The 21,275-nt window shown below is 41.6% G+C and overlaps 1 protein-coding gene across 1 annotated transcript in view; it reads right to left on the minus strand.

Moving 5' to 3' along the window:
• Nucleotides 1-6,626: 6,626 nt before the first annotated feature.
• Nucleotides 6,627-21,275, minus strand: part of HBS1L (HBS1 like translational GTPase) — a 90,977-nt gene continuing 76,328 nt past the window's right edge. Inside the window, exons 14-18 of the mRNA XM_062186798.1 lie at nucleotides 18,317-18,407; nucleotides 17,838-17,946; nucleotides 11,649-11,749; nucleotides 8,775-8,919; nucleotides 6,627-7,272 (exon numbers count right to left, since the gene is read on the minus strand). Coding sequence (XP_062042782.1) covers nucleotides 7,261-7,272; nucleotides 8,775-8,919; nucleotides 11,649-11,749; nucleotides 17,838-17,946; nucleotides 18,317-18,407 — 458 coding nt within the window. The 3' untranslated portion in view covers nucleotides 6,627-7,260. The remainder of the gene's footprint in view (nucleotides 7,273-8,774; nucleotides 8,920-11,648; nucleotides 11,750-17,837; nucleotides 17,947-18,316; nucleotides 18,408-21,275) is intronic.

Consider the following 21,275-nt stretch of genomic DNA (forward strand, 5'->3'; position numbering starts at 1 on the left):
TGGAAAGCAAAATAGCAAGGTTTATTAGGGTGGAGACATCCGTAAGAACAGCTGGGCACCTCTCCAGACAGAACCCGAGAGAGAGTGCCCAGTCGCTCAGACCGGGGGAGAGCGAGGTTACATGGTTGAGTGGGCAGGCCAGATGGGCGGCTCAGCAGAGTGGCAGAGGGCTGAGTGCGCAGTCCGGTTGAGGTGGGGGGGGGGGGCGCCTTTTAAGGAGATGGGTCTTGCCTTCCCGCCTCTTCTCCTGGAACAAAGGACTTCTTGGATGTAAATACGAAAAATTCCTTTCTGAGTTTTCCCCCTGAAGTTATCAGACAGGGGAAGCCTGGCTGGCATCCCCCCACCCCCCCCACCCCCGCCCTAGAGGAGTCTTAGAGGAAGGATGGCAGGGCGTCTTAGAGGAAGGGGCAGGGCGTTTGAAGTGTAGACACTGGGCTGCACCTGGAAGGTTATCGGGATGACTTTGAGATGAGGATGCTGGACCTAGCTGTCAACTCCTTAGGCCTTTGTCACACACACATAAGCTCATTTCTGACTTCCTACCTAACACAGGGAGGATTAACCGCATGAACGCATCCAGGAAGAACATAGCCTGAAGACAAAGCAGGAGAACCAGGTGAGGAGGAACTGCCATAAGTGCTGATAAACCTTATATAAAATATGTATCTGTGTCAAAGACATTCAACTCGTCACTAACTCTCCCCTGCCAATTCGGGAAGATGGTTTGTGAGAGAGGAGGTCAAGTTTTCCATCGGCAAAATCACCCAGCTGGGCAGTGTTTGGCGTCCACTGGCAGAAAGCATCACCGCCAACGACAGACCCTGTCTAACTCTGATAAGAAGGTCGCACTAGTGTGAGTGCCACAATGCCATCAGAACTGGCACAAGCCAGCAGGGCCCCACACTGAGGCGAGGGCGGGTCCAAAAGGAGAGAGGAGCCCAGCTAGCCCCAGGACTGCTTCTGCTTGCTCTCTTTCTTCCTGTTACCGGAGAAATTGCAGGGTTCTTGTCTTCGCGCAAGAAAGAATTCAGGCGTGAGACAGAGAGTAGTGGGAGGTAAAATAGCAAGGTTTACGCCGGCGCCGCGGCTCACTAGGCTAATCCTCCGCCTTGCGGCGCCGGCACACCAGGTTCTAGTCCCGGTCAGGGCACGGATCCTGTCCCGGTTGCCCCTCTTCCAGGCCAGCTCTCTGCTGTGGCCAGGGAGTGCAGTGGAGGATGGCCCAAGTGCTTGGGCCCTGCACCCCATGGGAGACCAGGATAAGTACCTGGCTCCTGCCATCGGATCAGCGCGGTGCGCTGGCCGCAGCGCGCCTACCGCGGCGGCCATTGGAGGGTGAACCAACGGCAAAAGGAAGACCTTTCTCTCTGTCTCTCTCTCTCACTGTCCACTCTGCCTGACAAAAAAAAAAAAAAATAGCAAGGTTTATTAGGAAGGGACATCTGTAAGGACGGATGGGCACCTCTCCAGACAGGGCCTGAGAGACTGGGGAGGAAGAAGGAGGGAGTTTACATGTTGAGTGGAGAGATTACACCTGACCAGGCCAGGCGGGCGGCTCAGCAAAGATGCAGAGAGCTGAGCCCGCAGTCCAGTTGAGGCTGGGGGTTTTTAAGGAGATGGGTCTTGCTTCCCCACCTCTGCTCCTCTTGGAACAAAGGGCTTTTTGGATGTAAATAGAAAAACTTCTCTTGAAGGTCTGAAACAAAGGACTTTGGATGCAAATGTTATCAGACAGGAGGAAGGGAGCAGGGTGTTTGAGATGCAGATACTAGGCTGAACCTGGGAGATTGTGGAAGATTGTCAGGCAGAAGGGGTGGGGACCTCCACCTGGCAGGTTATCTGGTAGAAGGGGGCAGGGCAGGATGCAAGGGCCAGGCTGCCCCTGAAACATTATTGGGATGACTTTGAGATGCAGATGCATATGCTGGACATAGAGGTCTTCTCTTTAGGCCTGTTACACACACATAAGCTCATAACTGACTTCCTACCTAACATTCCGATGCCCACGGCCCCATTTTGAAGTCTTTCTTCCCTTGACTAGGATGACCCTCAAGCCCAAAGGATTCAAAGATGTATGCATTTCAGGAAAGAAAACAACTGTCAGTTGGCTGCCAGTGAAGTAGGCCGGCATATGGGTTAAAATCGATTAGGTTTGTGAGCCCTACCTGATTTACCCAGATTTACCTCTCTTAAATAAAGCTCTCACTCTCCTATGCATCTTTCACACTAAATAAAGGCTTAAAATGTACCATGCTGCCTTGTTTATCTGTGCTGGTGTTTAGCATTCTTATCTAAATATTAGGCAAGAACCCTCTTGGGCTTATTAATATTGGGGATTTAGTAATAAGCAAATGGTGAAATCGTATGGCACCCCAAATTCTGGCAGCATTTGTGGCACCCCAGATGGTGCTTCTGGAGAACTGTAAAGGGCCACATTATGGTGTAGATTTTAGGGAGTCATCTCTGATTTCACTTGTACTTCATTGGCCTGAGAAACCCTTTCCCCTGGAGGGACTGTCAGCCCTAGGACAATCTGAGCCCCACAGTTTTCTACTTGGCTGGAATATGGCAGGTGCATAATTAAATAAGGAAGCAAAGGAACTTTTTAAAATTTATTTATTTGAAAGACAGAGTTACAGAGAGAAAAGGAGAGACAGAAAAATAGATTTAGCATCTGCTGGTTCACTCCCCAAAATGGGCCACGCTGAAGCCAGGAGCCAGGAGCTTCATCCAGGTGTGCAATGTGGGTGCAGGGGCCAAGCAGTTGGCCTATCTTCTGCTGCTTTCCCAGGTGCTTTAGAAAGAACTGGGTCAGAAGTGGAGTGGCCGGGGCCGGCGCCGTGGCTTAACAGGCTAATCCTCTGCCTTGCGGCGCCGGCACACCGGGTTCTAGTCCCGGTTGGGGCGCCGGATTCTATCCCGGTTGCCCCTCTTCCAGGCCAGCTCTCTGCTATGGCCCGGGAAGGCAGTGGAGGATGGCCCAAGTCCTTGGGCCCTGCATGGGAGACCAGGAGGAAGCACCTGGCTCTTGGCTCCTCGCTTCGGATCAGCGCGATGCGCCGGCTGCAGCGGCCATTGGAGGGTGAACCAATGGCAAAGGAAGACCTTTCTCTCTGTTTCTCTCTCTCTCACTATCCACTCTGCCTGTCAAAAAAAAAAAAAAAGGAGTGGAGTGGCCGGGACACGAACAGGCCCCCATGAGGGATGCTGGTGTCACAGGTGGTGACTTAACCCATTACACTGTGAGGAATCAGATGGGTTAATTGTCAATGGATTCCAATGGAATTTGGGGTGTAAAATACTTGCTTTCTTCCCCCAAATTTTATCTTTAGGAAGAACACAGGCTGCTCTCCTTCCTTTGCAATCTCCAAACTTACCATGAGAATAGCAAGGGAGCTCCTCCAGAGCTCACAGTTTATTGTGAAAACAAGTTACCTATCCCACCCTTAGACTGCATAGAGAATTTTAAATGAGGTCTTTTGATGGTTTTTGTCCCTGCCTGGTAACTGAATGCCAATCTAATCCTCAAAATTCCTTCCAAATTGTACTTAAAGCAGGCTGCCACCAGTCCCCTTTGGGTTTTCCTCTCTTGGAAGCCCCCCTCCATGCCACTCTGGCTGGAGGTCCTGGATTCTAATAAATACTTTTAAATCTCAAAAAAAAAAAGTTATTTTGCAGTAAGAGAACTCTGGTTGAACTTTATTCTTCCCCATTTTTTTTTTGTATCCCCAAATTATCTGATTATTATGATTGTGTTTTAACAAAATTGAAAATACTGATTTGCATTTTCACAGGAGAAAAACTTTTCTAGTCTAAAACATCTCTCACGATAGAGAGGCTCAAATATTATCATAAATCAGTGTGAGAAAAAACACAAATGAAAATGCAATTCTGTACTTTCCAACCCAGGTTAACCCTAGAGGCAACTCTTCGTTAGGAAAATTGCAGTCTTATCTATGGCATGACCTACACCCTGACAGGATCCTAGTCTCTAGCCCCCCACATCACCGCCCAACCACTGGTGTCAAGCTCCACCCCCATCCTAATGGGATTCCCTGCTCCTACTTCTCTGCCTGCCCCCCCCCCCCCAAAAGGACCTGCTCTCTTACTGAGGCCATAAACAAGAGTGTCAATTGTTAAATCAACAATAGGAGTCACTGTGCACTTACTCCCCATGTAGGATCTCTGTCCTTAATGTGTTGTACTATGTGATTTAACGGTATAACTAGTACTCAAATAGTACTCTACACTTTGTGTTTCTTGTGGGTGCAAACTGTTGAAATCTTTACTTAGTATATACTAAATTGATCTTCTGTATATAAAGATAATTGAAAATGAATCGATGTGAATGGGATGGGAGAGGGAACGGGAGATGGGAGGGTTGCGGCTGGGAGGGAGGTTATGGGGGGGGGGGGGAAGCCACTGTAATCCAAAAGCTGTACTTTGGAAATTTATATTTATTAAATAAAAGTTTAACCCCCCCCCCCCGGAAAAAAAAAAAAAAGGGCCTCCTCTGAACACATGTTGCTCTCTCTCCCCTCTTCTCTCTCTTCCTCTCAGTCTCCTGACCTGTCTCTCTTAGGCTCTCCTTCTCCCTCTTTTCCTTCTTGGCCTCTTCCCCCCAGTCTGTTGGGTTTCCCCCGCTAAACTCTTTCCCTTACGTCAGTGTTTGCTGTGTTTTGTGGCAGCCTTACTCTCTTCATTACAGCCTCAATACAGTCAAGGGCAGAGGACAAAGCCATCCGTGCATGGACATCACTAAGCTTAAAGGAAGTCAGGACAAGTATGTGAAGCAAAATGACACGAAATGGATGTTTTATTAAGTGAAGATGGAAAAGTCAGGTCAAGAAATCAGATCACAACCAAGCTCGGGCATGCCTGCTGTTCTTTTTTTTTTCTCCTTTCCTTAAGATTTCCTTTCAAATAAAAGGACAAATGAGAGAGAGGGAGAGAAAGGGAGACACACAGAGTTCTTCCTTCCGCTGGTTCACTTTTCCCAAAGGGCCAAACATGGCACTCCATCCAGATTTTCCAGGTGGGTGCAGGGGTCATCATCAGCTGCTTTCCCAGGCGCATCAGCAGGGAGCTGGGTTGGAAGCGGAGCAGCTGGAAGCCCTGCAAGTGGCAGTTTAACCCCTGCGCCACAATGCCAGCCCCTCTGTTTCTTGATTAACCCCAGCTTTCCACTGCCAGCACTCCTCCCCTACAGTGGGTCAGCTAAGTGACATCACTCCTCCCTTCACCAACAGGCAACCGTAAACACAATGTAAACAAAAAGATTGTATCACAACTAAATAGAAATGGACATAGACATAGAAATGGTCAAACTCATTAATTGCCTCTACTACTATCTGTTGAAGTTAAACTCTTCTGCCATATCCTTACATAATACACAGAGTGGAACCTCCTTGGTTTTGCTCCTTGTCCCAATCACTTTCCTTTCCCAACAGCACCCTGAATCTCTCTGCTGCCATGACTCTCAGCTAAGTGCTCTGCTGACATTCACTTCACCAGCAACTGCAGGGGCGTTCCAGGAAAAGTAGCACAATTCAACTGTAGCCAATAAGGAGCTTTTCTACTCCAGGACTTCCGGAAAACACGCGCTCTTTCATGTAGCCTGCTCTCCCCTCCCTGGATCCCTGGATGGAAGATGTGCGGATGGAATCACTGTCTTGTTAGGAACTTGGCATTTGGAGGGGTTCTGTTCTGTTGACACTGTGGGCTGTTGAGTCTGCACAGACACAAAGTAGGGCTTCTTGTCAGGCAAAAACTTTTTTTGTTGCTTCCGTCACTTGAAGTTAGGTTTCTGTTACATGTATGTGTTAAATTTCGGATTAATACAATACGTAAGTGAAACACTTCCTTATCTCAGCAAGTTCACTCTGAAGTGACAAATATTGTTCAGGTGAGGAAACACACTGTATGGGTATGAATGTTCACCTGGCGATCATTCATTGATCGGCACAGTAAGATCTGTGCACTCTTCCATATGGATGATATTCTTTAATTAAGAGGAAATCCTGTTGTGCATGGTAAGCCATGCATGGTGTGAATAAACCACACCGCTTTCTTATTTTAAAAACTCATAAAAATCCCTCAGAGTCCCAGGCTTAGCTACAGGCTAAGTCTCCTCTGAAGTTCCTTGTGCCTAAGAGGTAACTCAACAAATACGAAGGTACTGCAAAAGACTGCTGGGAAATGGAACCAAAAAATAAGTTTGTTATGGTATAAAAAAAAAAAATGGAAACCCATGCATAATTTTCTCATGCTATGCATTTTCCATGAACTTTGTGAAGACCCTGCACACTTACTAAATATGTAAACCTTGGGGTTTGTTGTTGAAACTTGAAAGAAACACTTGACTCTTAGTCATAGTGCACCGAATCTCTAAGCTTTGCGAGATCTGTGTGCCTCAGATCACGTATGTAATTCTGAAAGTGAGAACTGGGGACACAAGTTATGGTTAGGAAAGGCTGAGACCTAATTTGATCTGCTGGTAGGACAAAAAGCAAGAATGCATGTGAAATAGTCAAGAAACAGAGAAAAAACACCCCAGTCATATTACAAGAGTGGCAGAGTCTCTCATGAATGTCTAAGGAACAAAACACACTGTGCATTATGCTCAGACTATAGTATTTTATTAGCAGGCTTTACAACTTAAATAATGTCTCGGGCGCGAAAGGAACAGCTCCCACTAATTCCAAATTAAGCTTTCAAAAGTTTACTTGTTGGAGGAACACATGTATGCTCAACACAAAATGCTTTTATTATAACATCCAGCAAATCTTAGAGTTAACAAAAAAAGGGCCCAGGTCAAATATCAACAACCTCAAAAATCCCAGTTTAATGACTTTTCCTTAAAATGTGTAGTTCAGTTGAATCAAAAGAGAACACTGCAAATATTTCGTGGTCTGCCAGGAAGAAGGGTGCATTTCATGATAATTATATCTTCTAATACTGTTTCTCACACGTGCCATAAAATCTCAGCAAAGTCAATCCATTCACCAACATTTCGAAGGGAAAGCTGGTTTTTCAAATGAAAGCACACTAGACTTTCTTTCCCAGTTGGCAACTTCTTTGTGGGAGTGATTTTTAATATACTTCTTTGCAGTTAATTATATCTTTAATTTTTCCCCCAATTAAAAAAAAAATCAATTTATCAGTACACATTGTTCCTTTACATGAATAACTGGATTCTTTAAAATCTGAGGTTAGTTATTTCATGGTATTTGGAGATGCTGTAGAAATTCTGATCCATCATTCTTTTATCTGTAAATTTAAAAAAACAGCAAAATTTAATCATCTGCATGACCAGAACAAAGAAAGGAAAAATGACAGCAAAGTGATCTTTTTTTTTTTTTTTTGACAGGCAGAGTTAGACAGTGAGACAGAGAGAGACAGAGAGAAAGGTCTTCCTTCCGTTGGTTCACCCCCCAAATGGCCACTACGGCTGGCGCTGCACTGATCCGAAGCCAGGAGCCAGGTGCTTCCTCCTGGTCTCCCATGCGGGTGCAGGGCCCAAGGACTTGGGCCATCCTCCACTGCCTTCCCAGGCCACAGCAGAGAGCTGGACTGGAAGAGGAGCAACCGGGACAGAATCCGGTGCCCTGACCGGGACTAGAACCCGGGGTGCTGGTGCCACAGGCGGAGGATTAGCCTAATGAGCCACGGCACCGGCCATGAAGTGATCTTTATTTATATCCAGAGATAACACTTTACTTTTTCTTCCCCTCCTCAGTCACGCTACTTCTAAGGTTTACTTTATAATATTTTATTTTCCTTCAGAAACCCTCTTATTTTTATAACCCAGAGAAGGACTTAATAAATTAAACATGATGCTTTGACAATAAACTAGCTAACATGTACTAAATGCTTTATTTACATGTGCCAATTACTGTGCCAAGTGCTTTCTTTGCACAGACTTCACAACTCTGGGAGGCAGATTCTATAATACCATGTTCATAGATGAATACATTGACAGGAAAATGTTCCTGTGGGGCTAGAAAGGGTAGAGCAGCAACATCAATGGGCAGTTGAACCCTGAGCCTGCTCTGTCTGTCTCCACCCTATACTGCTTTCCACACAGTTACACAAATGATGTACATATCTCTTGGTGCCTTAGAAACTTAAAAAGATAGATTTTATATAATTACAGTTGTAACTGAATGAATTTTGACTCAATTTCAGCTATGTTTTCAAAGTATTTCTCCAATTAAATAAATCAAATCATTCCATGCAGAAAACAATCATGAAGTAATCAAGTCCCCTCTAAAATATAATATTGATAAGATTCATGCTAATTATGGTAGTGTAGAATTTAAATTATTGAAATTTCCTGGTTAATTTTTGGCCATTTTCCCAAAACTCAACTGAACTTTGCATTATATATAGTACATGGGTTTCAGAAACATCACTAAGATGTTAACCAGTTTTTCCTGAAAACAAAGTAAGGTTCTTCTATTAAACAAATCATTACTCCCAATGAATTCGATTCCTGAAGCCTCTACTCTCATAATTTGGACTGCACGCCACAGACTGGTGTTTCAACAGACTTCCTTCAGTTGGAGCAGAATCACTGGTAGAGAACACAGCGCGCAGCTCTCACAACAGACAGGTCTAAGATTAAACTTTTTCTTTCTTATTGTTTAATATAGTTTTAATTTCTTATCCTAATACCTTAATTGTGTTTCCCTTAAGCCACTTCGGTAGTCATCATTCGAAGTAAAAACTAGACATCCCAGCCACGTGTATCAAATCAGTGACTACAATACCTCAGTGACGACACCAGCAGCTATGGTAGAACCGCTGTAGCGTAACATAAAGCGCCCCAGCTCCTTAAAGTCCTTATACAGCTCCAGTGCCACTGGCCTTTGTGTCTGTAGCTCCACCAGTGCATTCTGGCCTTTAGTCAGCAACCTTTTAAGGGGGAAAAGGAGCAAATGGATCGGCAACAGAGGCAAATAAATGTAATAACAAGAACCTGAAAAATAAACATTTCACACTCCACACACACGCACACACACACCCTTCCAAATGCAACTCTATCCTTTAACCTAAAATGTTAGTTGTCCTAACCAATTCTTTCCTTCAAGAAATTGAAAAGTTCCTTTATTTAATAAAGTGGTAACTAAGGTTAAATCCTATAAGAAGGTATTAATGCAATGTTCTATGTCTTTTTTCTGGTAAAATTCTAATCCGTACCCTCCCTCCCATCCCTCCTAACCTCCACACATATTCCTCATATAGCAGAGGTTTAGGACAAAATCATTTAAGAGGTTTTTTTCACCATATAATACTTATAGGAAATGAAAGGGGTTGAGGCATGGGCCAGATTGTAAATGGTTACAAAGAGATAAGCACACAAAAAATTCCTAATCACGGGCCCCAGCCCTCCATTCCCTGTGAAGGAGACAGATTCCAAAGGGTCATATTTTGAAAGTATTCTGTAATGTAACTTTGATGTCTTCCAGAAGGATGGAGGACAGAAATCACAAATTCTGCAGACAACTAGTTCAGGGACAGATCAATCAGTTTCTAAAAAAAACATCAAATTTTTAAAATATTAGCTTTGGATAATCTCTTTTCTTTCTCCCTCATGGGTGCAGGGGCCCAAGCACTTGGGCCATCTTCTACTGCTTTCCTAGGCCATAGCAGAGAGCTGGATTGGAAGGTGGAGCCGCCAGGACTCGAACTGGTGTCCATATGGGATGCCAGCACTGCAGGCAGAGGCTTTACCCACTATGCCACAGTGCTGGTCCCAGCTTTGGATAATTTCAACCCTAGATCTTAAGAAGAAAAACAACTAATATATTCATGACTTATGCTTAATTTTGTTGTCAAGAAAGTTCACTTCCAGTCTGCATAAAGCAAAAAAAGGGTTTATGATGTTCCTGAACTGAAATGAAGGAGAGAGGTCAAATGGTATTGGTGCAACAGAAGAGAAAAGGGCAAAGCTCCCAATAAGGTGACAGGGAAAACTATCAGGAGAATATAGGAAGCCCTAGCACCCCTGAGCTAGGATTTTGTAGCAGGAGCAGTGAGGCCACAACTCAGGTTTAGGTGTAATGAGTAAAACTTCAGATTGAAGGTTCTCCAAATCAACTGCCTGGGTCAAACAACCTGGCTCCTGCATGAGAACACGGTTTATTCAACAAGGGACTGGGTTTGAATCCTGCCTCTGCCACATGTGCCACTTTGCTAGCTGCTTCATACAGGTGCTAAGACTACACATCATATGAAAACATCCTGACTAGGACTGTTAGTCACATAGTGACAGCACGTCTCTCAGAACACCCTGGCCAACACTCACGTTAGAAGCTAAGGGCTCAGGTCAAAAATAAAGAGCCACCTTTCCTCCTAACAGAGAGCAAGTGTGGGTTCACAGCAGTGGGGGGGGGGGGGCTCTCTCTCCACTTGCAGCCAACCCTCTAACACCACCCCCCCCCGTCACCTCTGGCCCCTCATGCAGGTGCAGAGGATGAGGAACACCCCAGGACTGAAAATGGGGGATTTTGGGTGGGATTCCCCATGGGCTTGAAGTTGAGGAAAACCCCAAAGCTGAAGCAGTCAAGCCAAACCGTGCCTAGCCTTTAGTTGATTCAGGGTAAGAGATCTGTATGCTGTAATAGTCACATCTAGTCTTGCGTCTTTTGTTTTTATTTACAGTGCTTAATTTTACAGAAGTACTTCCTGTGCAAAGTGCCGACCTTCTCTCAGTCAGAGGTGCACTGCCCACACCTAGACCTGGATATTAAATGATAATCAGAGGGACTGACATGCTGGCCACCTCAGCTGATGGCTCCAGGTGGACTTTGAGCAGGAAGAAAAAGATTTTTCTGAGGGGGGAAAAAGGTATTGCTATACAACATGTGGATCACTGTCCTCTTAGCGTAGGGAAGGATCTTACCAAGGAGGTGACAAGGTAAGAAAAGCGTATATCTGAAATCTGCAATCAGTGGTTAGACATAATTCAAACTTATCAATAAAAATGTAGGCCTGCGTGCTGCACTGTGGCATAGTAGGCTATCCCATATGAGTGCCAGTTCAAGTCCCAGCTGTTCCTCTTCTGATCCAGCTCTCTGCTATGGCCTAGGAAAGCAGCAGAAGATGGCTCAAGTGCTTGGGTCCCTGCACCCATGTAGGAAGACCCTGAAAAGCTCACAGCTCTGGCCTCCTGGTTTCCTATAAGCTCAGCTCTGGCCATTGCTACTATTTGGGGAATAAACCAGCAGGTGGAAGACTCTCTCTCTCTCTCTCTCTCTCTCTGTCTCTGCTTCTCTGTAACTCTTTCAAATAAATAAGTCTTAAAAAAAACAGCATGGTTCAAATGTAGGCCTGGTGTTTTCAATGCCTTTATTTTTATCATGTATATGTATGTATGTATATATATATATATATATGAATTTATATTTACATTTTTAATTTCCATTCACATCTCTACCACAGTACACAACACAGAAATTATACCAAGTAGTCACACATAAACATGAGATTAAATATTTGTTTTTATGTTTGTTTTAGTCTAATGCTTGGAAAACATAATTTCTGGAAGAAAAATGGATTTCATTTGCCACAAACATGATACAAATGAATTAGCGTGAAAGGAATTCACTTAAATTGTTGTTTTTCTATATTAAAACACTCACTTGGGCTTCTTCTTCGTGACTTCACCGGTGCTTTTGTTCAAGACGCTAATCAAGCGTTTGATCACAGCAGGTTCACTGACAGTTTGGTAGTGTAACAGCACCTAAAACAAAAAAATTGCTAACACTGAACACTGGTCACTGCAGCACCGGCAACCTTTTCTTTAGGCGCTTCATTTAATTATATCCAATTCAGGGCACTGCTTGCAGGCTATCAGGGTCTCCAGCTGCTTCCCCTAAGTCCCACCACTCTATCAGGAGGTTGCTTCACTTACCCCAAGGGGAAGGTCACATTTCTACCCCACCAAGTACTGTGTACATTTTAGTCAATTGCATAAGCTTCCTATCAGCTTTTTCCTCTATAAAGACAGAGGATAACACTATCTTAGGGTTGTTGTAAAGATTAAGAGAATTTATCATTTACAACAAGTGTTACTGTTGCTTTAATTACATAAAGTACTATGGAACTTGGGATTGAATTTAATCGTGTTGGCATTTACAGAGTTGTGATGGAAATTCAATAGGATGAGAGATACTGCCTGACGTGGCAATGTTCAACAACTGTGAACTGCTTCATCCTAAAAATGAGGGAAGGCAATACTATCATATATAGTAGCAACCAACCCACTAAGTCCCAAGTTTTCAATTCTGAAAATATTTCAACAGAATCATTAGCGTTTATTTCATAGTTATAAGCGGTATATTTACTGCTCAATTTAAGTCTTTATAGTGTCCTTATATGTGTCCTATACATAGAACAATGAGATATAATGGGTGAAGGCATTCATTGAATTTCAGTAATGATAATATTATTAAATTTTATTTATATGGGAGACAGATCTGCATGTAAATCACTTTCATTTGGGGCAAGTTCTTAAACAATCCTCTCCTCCCCAAGTCCCCAGCCTTACATTCTTCTCACTAAAACAAGGAAATTCAGAAGTTATTTTAAAATAGTGCCTGGCACATGGTAAAACAGTTAATTAATTGATGACCTTTTATATTAGTGATTATTGTCCATGTTTTGCATGTAAGGAAAATTCTTATCAAAAACTGGTAATTTAATGTGGCCATGATGCTATGTTTCTGAGATGAATTTTACACTAGCTCTTCCCATTTCAGCTTACCAAGGGGCCTGTAGAAATCACAGAAATGGAACTTCTCATTTTATAAAAGAGGAAGCTAAGGCTTATATGGGTCCTAATTCAAACCAGAACATACATAGGCTGACCATCTTCATTCAGTTAACAAGATTTAAGTGTGCAATATGTTTGTGGGAAAATATAATTAAAAAATGTTACAGTGTAAAAATATTTTGAAATCCACGCATAGTTTTCCCTTAGTACAAATTTTCCATAATCATTTTGAAGATCCCTCATGCATGGATTTCAAAATATTTCTGGTCAAAATAAACTTTATAGGGGCCAGTGCTGTGGCACAGTGGGTTAACGCCCTGGCCTGAAGCGCCGGCATCCCATATGGGTGCTGGTTTAAGACCCAGCTGCTCCACTTCCAATCCAGCTCTCTGCTATGGCCTGGGAAAGCAGTAGAAGATGGCCCAAGTCCTTGGGCCCCTGCACCTGCGTGGGAGATGCGGAAGAAGCTCCTGGCTCCTGGCTTCAGATCAGTGCAGCTCCGGCCGTTGCGGCCAGTTGGGGAGTAAATCATCAGATGGAAGACCTCTCTCTCTCTGCCTCTCCCCTCTCTGTGTAACTCTGACAAATAAATAAAATCTTGAAAACAAAAAGAAAAAAAAATAAACTTTATCTTTTAATTACATTTTTCCATGAAGATTCTGAAGTAGCCTCTGATAACCAAAATCATTCATAATTCGAAGCAATCTGTAGCATGGTACAATAGCAAAAAATAAAAATAAAACTATACATATGTATATGTAATATATTAAAAACAAAAAAAGAATGGAGTTCAGAGTGAAGGTGATGAATAAGGGGTCCTGGCTTAGGCATCTGAATATTCAAAAAAATCATAACCTCTCAGGGTCTCCGCTTTCTCCTCCATAAGCAGAGACAACACTAATACAGGTCACGTTCTCTTACCTGCGATTCCAAAACCCCAGAAGATAGAAAAGCTAAAGTTGTCTTTATAAAAAGTCTTTCATAAACCCTTTTAAATAGAATATGTGGACTAGAAGTGAAGCAATTTCCAAGTCTTACTGATCTCAGCGATGACATTAGCAAGTGGTGGTGCAGACACATCCATGTGCTTGATTACAGGAAACTGCCTCCTTCTCTCTCAGGGGTTTAACACAATATGCATGGGGCATTTACCTTTCTAAACTCCTAACACTTCGGAATTTTGAAACTCACTAACTTGAAGGGTGTCAGATCAGAGCAGGGAGTCTGTGCTTCGTGTGTATGTGTGTGTGTGTGTGTGTTTTAAGATTTTATTTATTTATTTGAGAGGTAGAGTTACAGACAATGAGAGGGAGAGACAGAGAGAAAAGTCTTCCTTCAGTTGGTTCACTCCCCAAATGGCTGCAAAGACTGGAGCTACGCTGATCCGAAGCCAGGAGCCAGGTGCTCCCATGTGGGTGCAGGGGCCCAAGCACTTGGACCATCTTCTACTGCTTTCTCCCAGGCCACAGCAGAGAGCTGGATTGGAAGAGAAGCAACCGGGACTAGAACCAGCGCCCATTTGGGATGCAGGTGCCACAGGCAGAGGATTAACCTACTGCGCCACGGCGCCAGGCCCATCGTGTGGTGTTTTGAGAATCCACTTACTTAGGGTCAATAAAGTATAATGAACTACATAATCTGTTAGGTGGCAAAGTAAGTTGTGATTTTCCTTAAACCTCTAGGTAACCTATACTTCTAAAAGTCTGAACGAATGTATGGTTGCCTGATTTTCAACAAGGGTGCCATGACCATTCACTAGGGAAAGGAATCTTTTCAATAAATTGTGCTGGGAAAACTGGACATCCACAGATAAAAGAATGAACATCAAGAGTTACCTAACACTGTACATAAAAGTTAGCTCAAAACTCATAATAACCTGAGCATAAGAACTAAAACCATAAAAATCTTAGAAGAAAACGTAAGGCTTCAGGACACTGGATTCGGCAGCGATTACTTGGATGTGACACCGAAAGCACAGAAAATGACAAGAAAAAATAAACTGAACTTCATCAAAATCTAAAACTTTTGGGTATGAAAAGAATTAAAAGGCAACTCCTAGAAGAAAATTTTTTCAGATTATAAATCTGATAGGGGATGAATACTTAGAGCATATAAAGAACTCAGTGAAAGTGAAATCATTAATTTAAAAATGGGTAAAGGACTGTTTCTCCAAAGATTCATAAATGTCCAAGAAGCACATGAAAAAAAATGCTAAACATCATTAATCATTAGAGAAACACAAATCAAAGCCACTTTATACCCATTAGTTTGGCTATTATTTTAATAAAAAAATCTCTAGAAAAATGGAAGGTAAGTGTTATAAAGACATAAAGAAGTAGAGAAAACGGAGCCCTGTGTAGTGCTAGTAAGAATGTAAAATGGTGAAGCTACTGTGGAAAACATTTCAGTGGTTCCTCAAAAAGTCAAACACAGATTACCACCTGATCCCACAATCCCACTCCTGGATCTCGGCCCAAAAGAACTGAGAGCCAGGACGCAAGCAAACACCTGCACACCCCTTTCAGAGCAGCATTATTCATAATTCTCACAGGATGGAAGCAACCCAAACTTCCACCAACAAATGGACAAATAAAACTGCTATATACACACATTGCAACGTTAATCAGTCTTGGAAAGGGATGAGATTATAGCACTAGGTGTGTTTTCAATTTATAGACAAGTTCAAGAAATCTGCTTTTGCCAGTCAAAACTGATTGTTCAATATGTGTTTTGTTACGTTCAAGAAGGAATATTATGACACCTAAGGCAGTTAAAAGTGGTGTAGGTACTGATAACCACAAAGATTGCTTCCATGATTAAAGAATTTATAATTTAAAAACATACAATGTTAAAGTAAATAATAAAATATAATTTTTCAAAACGATAAAAAAGGGATGAAATTTCTAACTACATGCTACAACATGGATGAACCTTAAAAACATTATGCTAAGTGAAATAAGCCATACACAAAAGGATGAATAGTATATGATTCCATTACATGAGGGACCTAGAATAGACACCAAATAGAAAGTAAGTTGAACAGTGGTTACCTGGGCATGGGGAGAGGGGACAATGCAAAGTTATTAAATAACTTGATAATGGGAGCAGATTTTGAGTTTGGGATTATGAAAAAGTTCTGGAACTGGATAGAGGTAATGCATTGTAAATGCACTTAATGCCACTAAATTATATTTTTTAAATGGTTAAAAATGGTAAATTTTATGTTATGTATATTTTACCACAGCAAATAAATAAATAAATAAATCAAGGGGCTGGTGTTGTAGCACACTGGGTTAAGCTGCTGCCTGTGATGCTGGTATCCCATTATCAGAGCACCAGTTGGAGTCCCAGATCCTCTGCTCCAGCTTCCTATAATGTGCCTAGGAAGGCTGAGGAAGATGGCCCAAGTACTCGGGCCCCTGTCACTCAAGTAGGAAACAAGGATAGAGTTCTAGACTTCTGACTTCAGCCTGGTCCAAACCTGGCTGTTGTGGCCATTTGGGGAGTGAACCAGAGAATGGAAGATCTCTCTCTCTCTCTCTCTCTCTCTCTCTCTCTGCCTTTCATATTAATAAATAAATAAACTTTTAAAAAAATCAAATATAAATTCAGTTAAAATCTAATCCATTTTTCTGTTTTTCCGCATAAAAAATATAGACTTTATCATATAAATGAAGGAGAATTTAAAAGCATGGATACAGTATTAAGCAATTAGTTCTTAGAGTGACATTTTAATTGTTAGGCAGCCTTTTCTTGGCTACAAAAACCCACTTTTTTTTTAAGTTTATTCCCTCCAAAAGACAGTGGGTTGATTGACAGAGTATGACTATTTTTTCTGAAACTAATTGCATCCTGGTATTTGTGAATCAATATATGCACGTCGAATGGCATAAAGTAATGTTGAAATACTTTCAATTCATGCTTATTTTAAAGAAACTACAGTAGACAGGAAGACAGTATTACTATTCAAAGTAACTGCTGAACTCTTAACCTCTCTACCTCTCCATTGGCAAACATTATTATTGCATGAGTAAAAACATGCTGTAACCAAGCTCTCCACCTTCTCCGCGCAGGACACACTGCTTTCTATGAATGAGTTCCATTCGCTCATAATCTATTAATGGGTAGTAGTTACTGCTGATCCAATACACAAGTTTTAAATAGTTTACAATTAAATATCTTCAATTATAACAATGTTTATGAAAGGACACCTTTGTTTTTTAGTGTATGCAAGAAATGGAATATAATTATAAAAGTACTTAATTAGTGTCTCCAAATACGATTTTATATGATCAGATTTACACAGAAATACGACTGTAAGCAAAGTATACAGTTATCTCAAATATAGGTATATAATTATAAAATGAATTTAGATGAGCAAAATCAATTTACTTCCAACATCTAGAACACTATGACTAACTTTAAAAAAGATCAATTCCATGCATCCATTCAACTGGTCAGTGATGACTTGGAAACTAACATGAGATTCAGGGTCTGAATAACTTGCTTCAGCAAAATTAAAATTTACTATATGTAAAGGATACCCAGAATACAGCTAAGTATCGATATATGCATAGGTCAGGGATTATATACATACACAAAATATACTAAAATACAGTCTATGAATTATATAAATATCGAACAACCTTAATTTCTGTACTTTTGGTTTTCTGCAATTTTATAAAGCAATCCACTGCTTTTGTAATCACAAAAACTGCAAATAAGCATATTATACCTAAAAATATTAGGTAAATTTCAGAACAGAGTAAAAGTGTTATTTACCATTTTCCCTGGATGAAATTTATTGCTAGTATCAGCCTATATCCTACCAATTATGAAATATCTTCTCAATCTCGCTTTGAAAAAGTCCTTGGGCTCAAGGATCAAAATAAAAAAAAGATTTTCAAATTCTAATTTTGTATTTTTCTGGATTATAGTAAAGAGATTAACTGAAAATAAATATGACATCACCATTTATAAAGAAAGTTGTTATGTTTTAGGATAAAGTTACCTTAAATTTATGAAAATAACAATAATAAAATATTTTGAAACTTACAGGAAATCCTTTAGTGATAGGAATTTCAATATTAAAGATGAGGATTCGGGCTCTGAAACGAGTACAAGCTTTAATCGGTTCTTTGGGACCACAAAATATGCAGCCAACACTGTAACCACAAAAAACAAAGAAGAAGAAAGGTAGCTGGGTGACAAACTGACATCCAATAGGAATATCTCTAAAAACACAAAGAAATGAAAACAAGTAAATTAGAGATTTTATTAATACTTTCTTCTGGGGTAAGGTATGGCTTAAACCATCAGAAACCTTACATTATTTTCATATATTATAGCTTTCTTTCAAAGAACATGCCATGTATGTGTGCTGACTTGTATTAATTGCAATTTTAAGTTGGTTTTGCGTTACAATTGTACTAGTATTATCTTTTGCCAAGTCAGATAGAAAATTGAGTTGGTGGATTGCAAAACTGATGCACCATATCCAAAACAACGGGTGCTTCAACTCATTTTCTCACTCACTTGATTTTGATGATATCCATCCCAACCAAAGTAAGGCTAACATGATCACCCGCTGCAGCCCAGTCGACAGGTTCATCATGCAGAGTGATTCCTGGAAATGAGTAAGAACAAAAGAATACAGTGAAACACCTCAATATTAAACCATAACAACCAAAAGAGCTGGGTGATTTGTGCTTCATCAGCCACTACTCATCATTTTCAATATGAATGAGTTGAGAGTGAGAAATGTAACTGTGAGCGTTGAGGAAAACACACTTCCTCTCAACTTGACTCTTCTAGAATACCACCTAAACATGAAGCGCCTTGTATTTGCCCACAAATGGCTGACTCCTGATTATTTTTCATCATAAGTATTCCAGTGCTTAATCAGAATTTCAGATGGTCTTCTTAGCATCTGAACTATGTCAGACTCAAAAAGAACCTCTTTCCAGAGACCTGTATATTGATAACTGGTCATACGGGGGGGAAAAAAAAAAATAGAGATTAAGGAAATAGTAGCAAGAAAATGCAAGTTTAAAATGGCCTCAGAAGTTACTCTACCTAGAGACACTGGCTTATTTATCTAGAGAGCATCCTGGAGACAGTCCTGGAGAGCAGATCCCAAGCATAACACACAGTTACCTTATTGAAAGGCTTTTCAAATCGTTTAATGTTTTCACATTTTAATCTTCAACAGTCAGTATCATTTTGACAGTCAGTTACAATTTCACTAAGACCTTATTTACTTTGGAGTTAAAACTAAGCCACTTTTTAAAAATCTGCTGCCTCAACTTAAGGCTTGTTTAGCAAAAGAATTCTGCAGGTGAATACTATAAGCAGTGCAAGTTTCATTTGGAGGCATTGCTAGTAGTCGGTCACCAGTCTGGATAGAACCAGCTTCAATTTTACCAGTTACGCAAAACCCAGATCCTTTATTATGTATTTTCTTATTTTATTAGGAACATCTATGACTTAAATTCCCTTCCACTAAAACTCATCTCCCCCACCTTTTTTTTTTTTTTTTTTTAAAGATGTATTCAACAGGCAGAATGACAGAGAGACAGAGATCTTCCATCTGATGGTTCACTCTCCCAAAAGGCTGCAACAGACAGGGCTGGGCCAGGTGCAGGCCTGGTGCCAGTAGACAAGAACTCCATCGGGGTCTCCCACATGGGTGCCAGGGGCCCTCCTGGGCACATTAGCAGGGAGCTAGATGGGAAGCACAGCAGCCAGGACTGGAACCGCCACTTACATAAGGGTTATTGGCATTTCAAGTGGCAGCTTAACCCGCTGTCCCGCAATGTTGGCCCAGAATTTAGGCCTTTGGATGAAGAAAATGTAGAGACCAACCACTGTAAAACAGTTCTTAACTGACATATTTCAGTGACTTGTAACACATCCAAATGCTCTGAGAATACCAATTTCCCCCATGCAGCATGCCGGTAAGGGATAGGGTCTGAGTCTCGGGAAATTCAAGGAGAGTTCTAGGACGAGGTAAACTGGTATGCAGAATTTGGTCTGCTCTAATCTGAAAAGAACTTGTCCTCAAGCATCGAAGAGATTCTTGAGTCCAAAAATGTTAGCAATTATGGTACTAAGGTATGTTTGCTAACTATCAATGAATTAAATTTAGATTTTAAACTTACATATAAAACAATCATATCTGACACTTGCTATGAAATATAGAATAGGAAACAGGAGTTGGCTATTTAAACACACAACAGTCATTATACTGGCTTCATATTCTTAGAACTTTCAACAATAGAAGTTCAGTTAACAATATAAAAAGAAGTTCAGTTAACTATAAACTTTTCCTGGGTATTCTTTACCCAAATCCTGTCCATCCCATCTATGTTTATCCTAAGGACTTTTCTCATTGTACAGGAATTACAAAAAGAGGCTCTTTCATAACACTCCATGAGTTTGATATGTTAAGAGAGTGGAATAAATAATTTGGAATTCCTACTTGCTGGTGGCAGAGACTCTGTCCTTTTTGAGACACCACCAGTTAGAGAGCCATGAAACAATCAAGTACACCAGAGAAAAGCAACAGGGCTAGAAACAGAGAATTAGAACCTCCCATTTAAGTTAGAAGACTGACTCTCAAGCAGTAGAGTGCTTCTGCTCTAGCATTTCTAATAGGGCTTCTCCTTTAAGAACTACTAATTAAAACTAATGCTTGTGGGGCCCGCACTGTGGCACAGTAGGTTAATCCTCCACCCCATGGCACCAGTTCTAGTTGTGGGTGCTCCACTTCCGATCCGGCTCTCTGCTACGGCCTGGGAAAGCAGTAGAAGATGGCCCAAGTCCTTGGGCCCCTGCACCCATGTGGGAGACCTGGAAGAAGCTCTTGGCTCCTGGCTTCAGATGAGCTCAGCTCCAGCCGTTGCAGCCATTTGGGAAGTGAACCAATGGATGGAAGACCTCTCTCTCTGCCTCTCCTTCTCTCTCTGTGTAACTCTATCAAAATAAATAAGTAAATCTTTAAAAAAAAAAATTAATGCTTGCAGTTTCTCAGTAGGAAGAGACAGAGAAGATGGGGGAAGAATATGAGGTTTTCAGAGAGGATCAAATAATGATTTTAGAGGTCACAGGGAACCAATCTTGAGGTCTGTGATAATTTTAGTATGGTGATCCTAACTCATGACTGTTGATTTTTTTTTAAATCTAATTTTCAAAAATACTCATTAACAAACTACCATTTTAAAAGTATTGTAGTTTGGGGCCAGTGCTGTGGCCTTGTAGGTTAAGCCTCTGCCTGCAGCACTGGCATCCTATGTGAGCGCCAGTCCATGTCCCGGCTGCTTCTCTTCCGATCCAGCTCCCTGCTGACGGCTGGGAAGGCAGCAGAGGATGGCCCAAGTCCTTGGGCCCCTGCACCCATGTGGGACACCAGGGAGAAACTCCTGGCTCCTGGCTTCAGATCAGCTCAGCTCTAACCATTTGCACCCACTGGGAGAGTGAACCAGCGATGGAACAC

Source organism: Lepus europaeus, chromosome 3, assembly GCF_033115175.1.
Source record: "Lepus europaeus isolate LE1 chromosome 3, mLepTim1.pri, whole genome shotgun sequence".
Taxonomy (NCBI): Eukaryota; Metazoa; Chordata; class Mammalia; order Lagomorpha; family Leporidae; genus Lepus; species Lepus europaeus.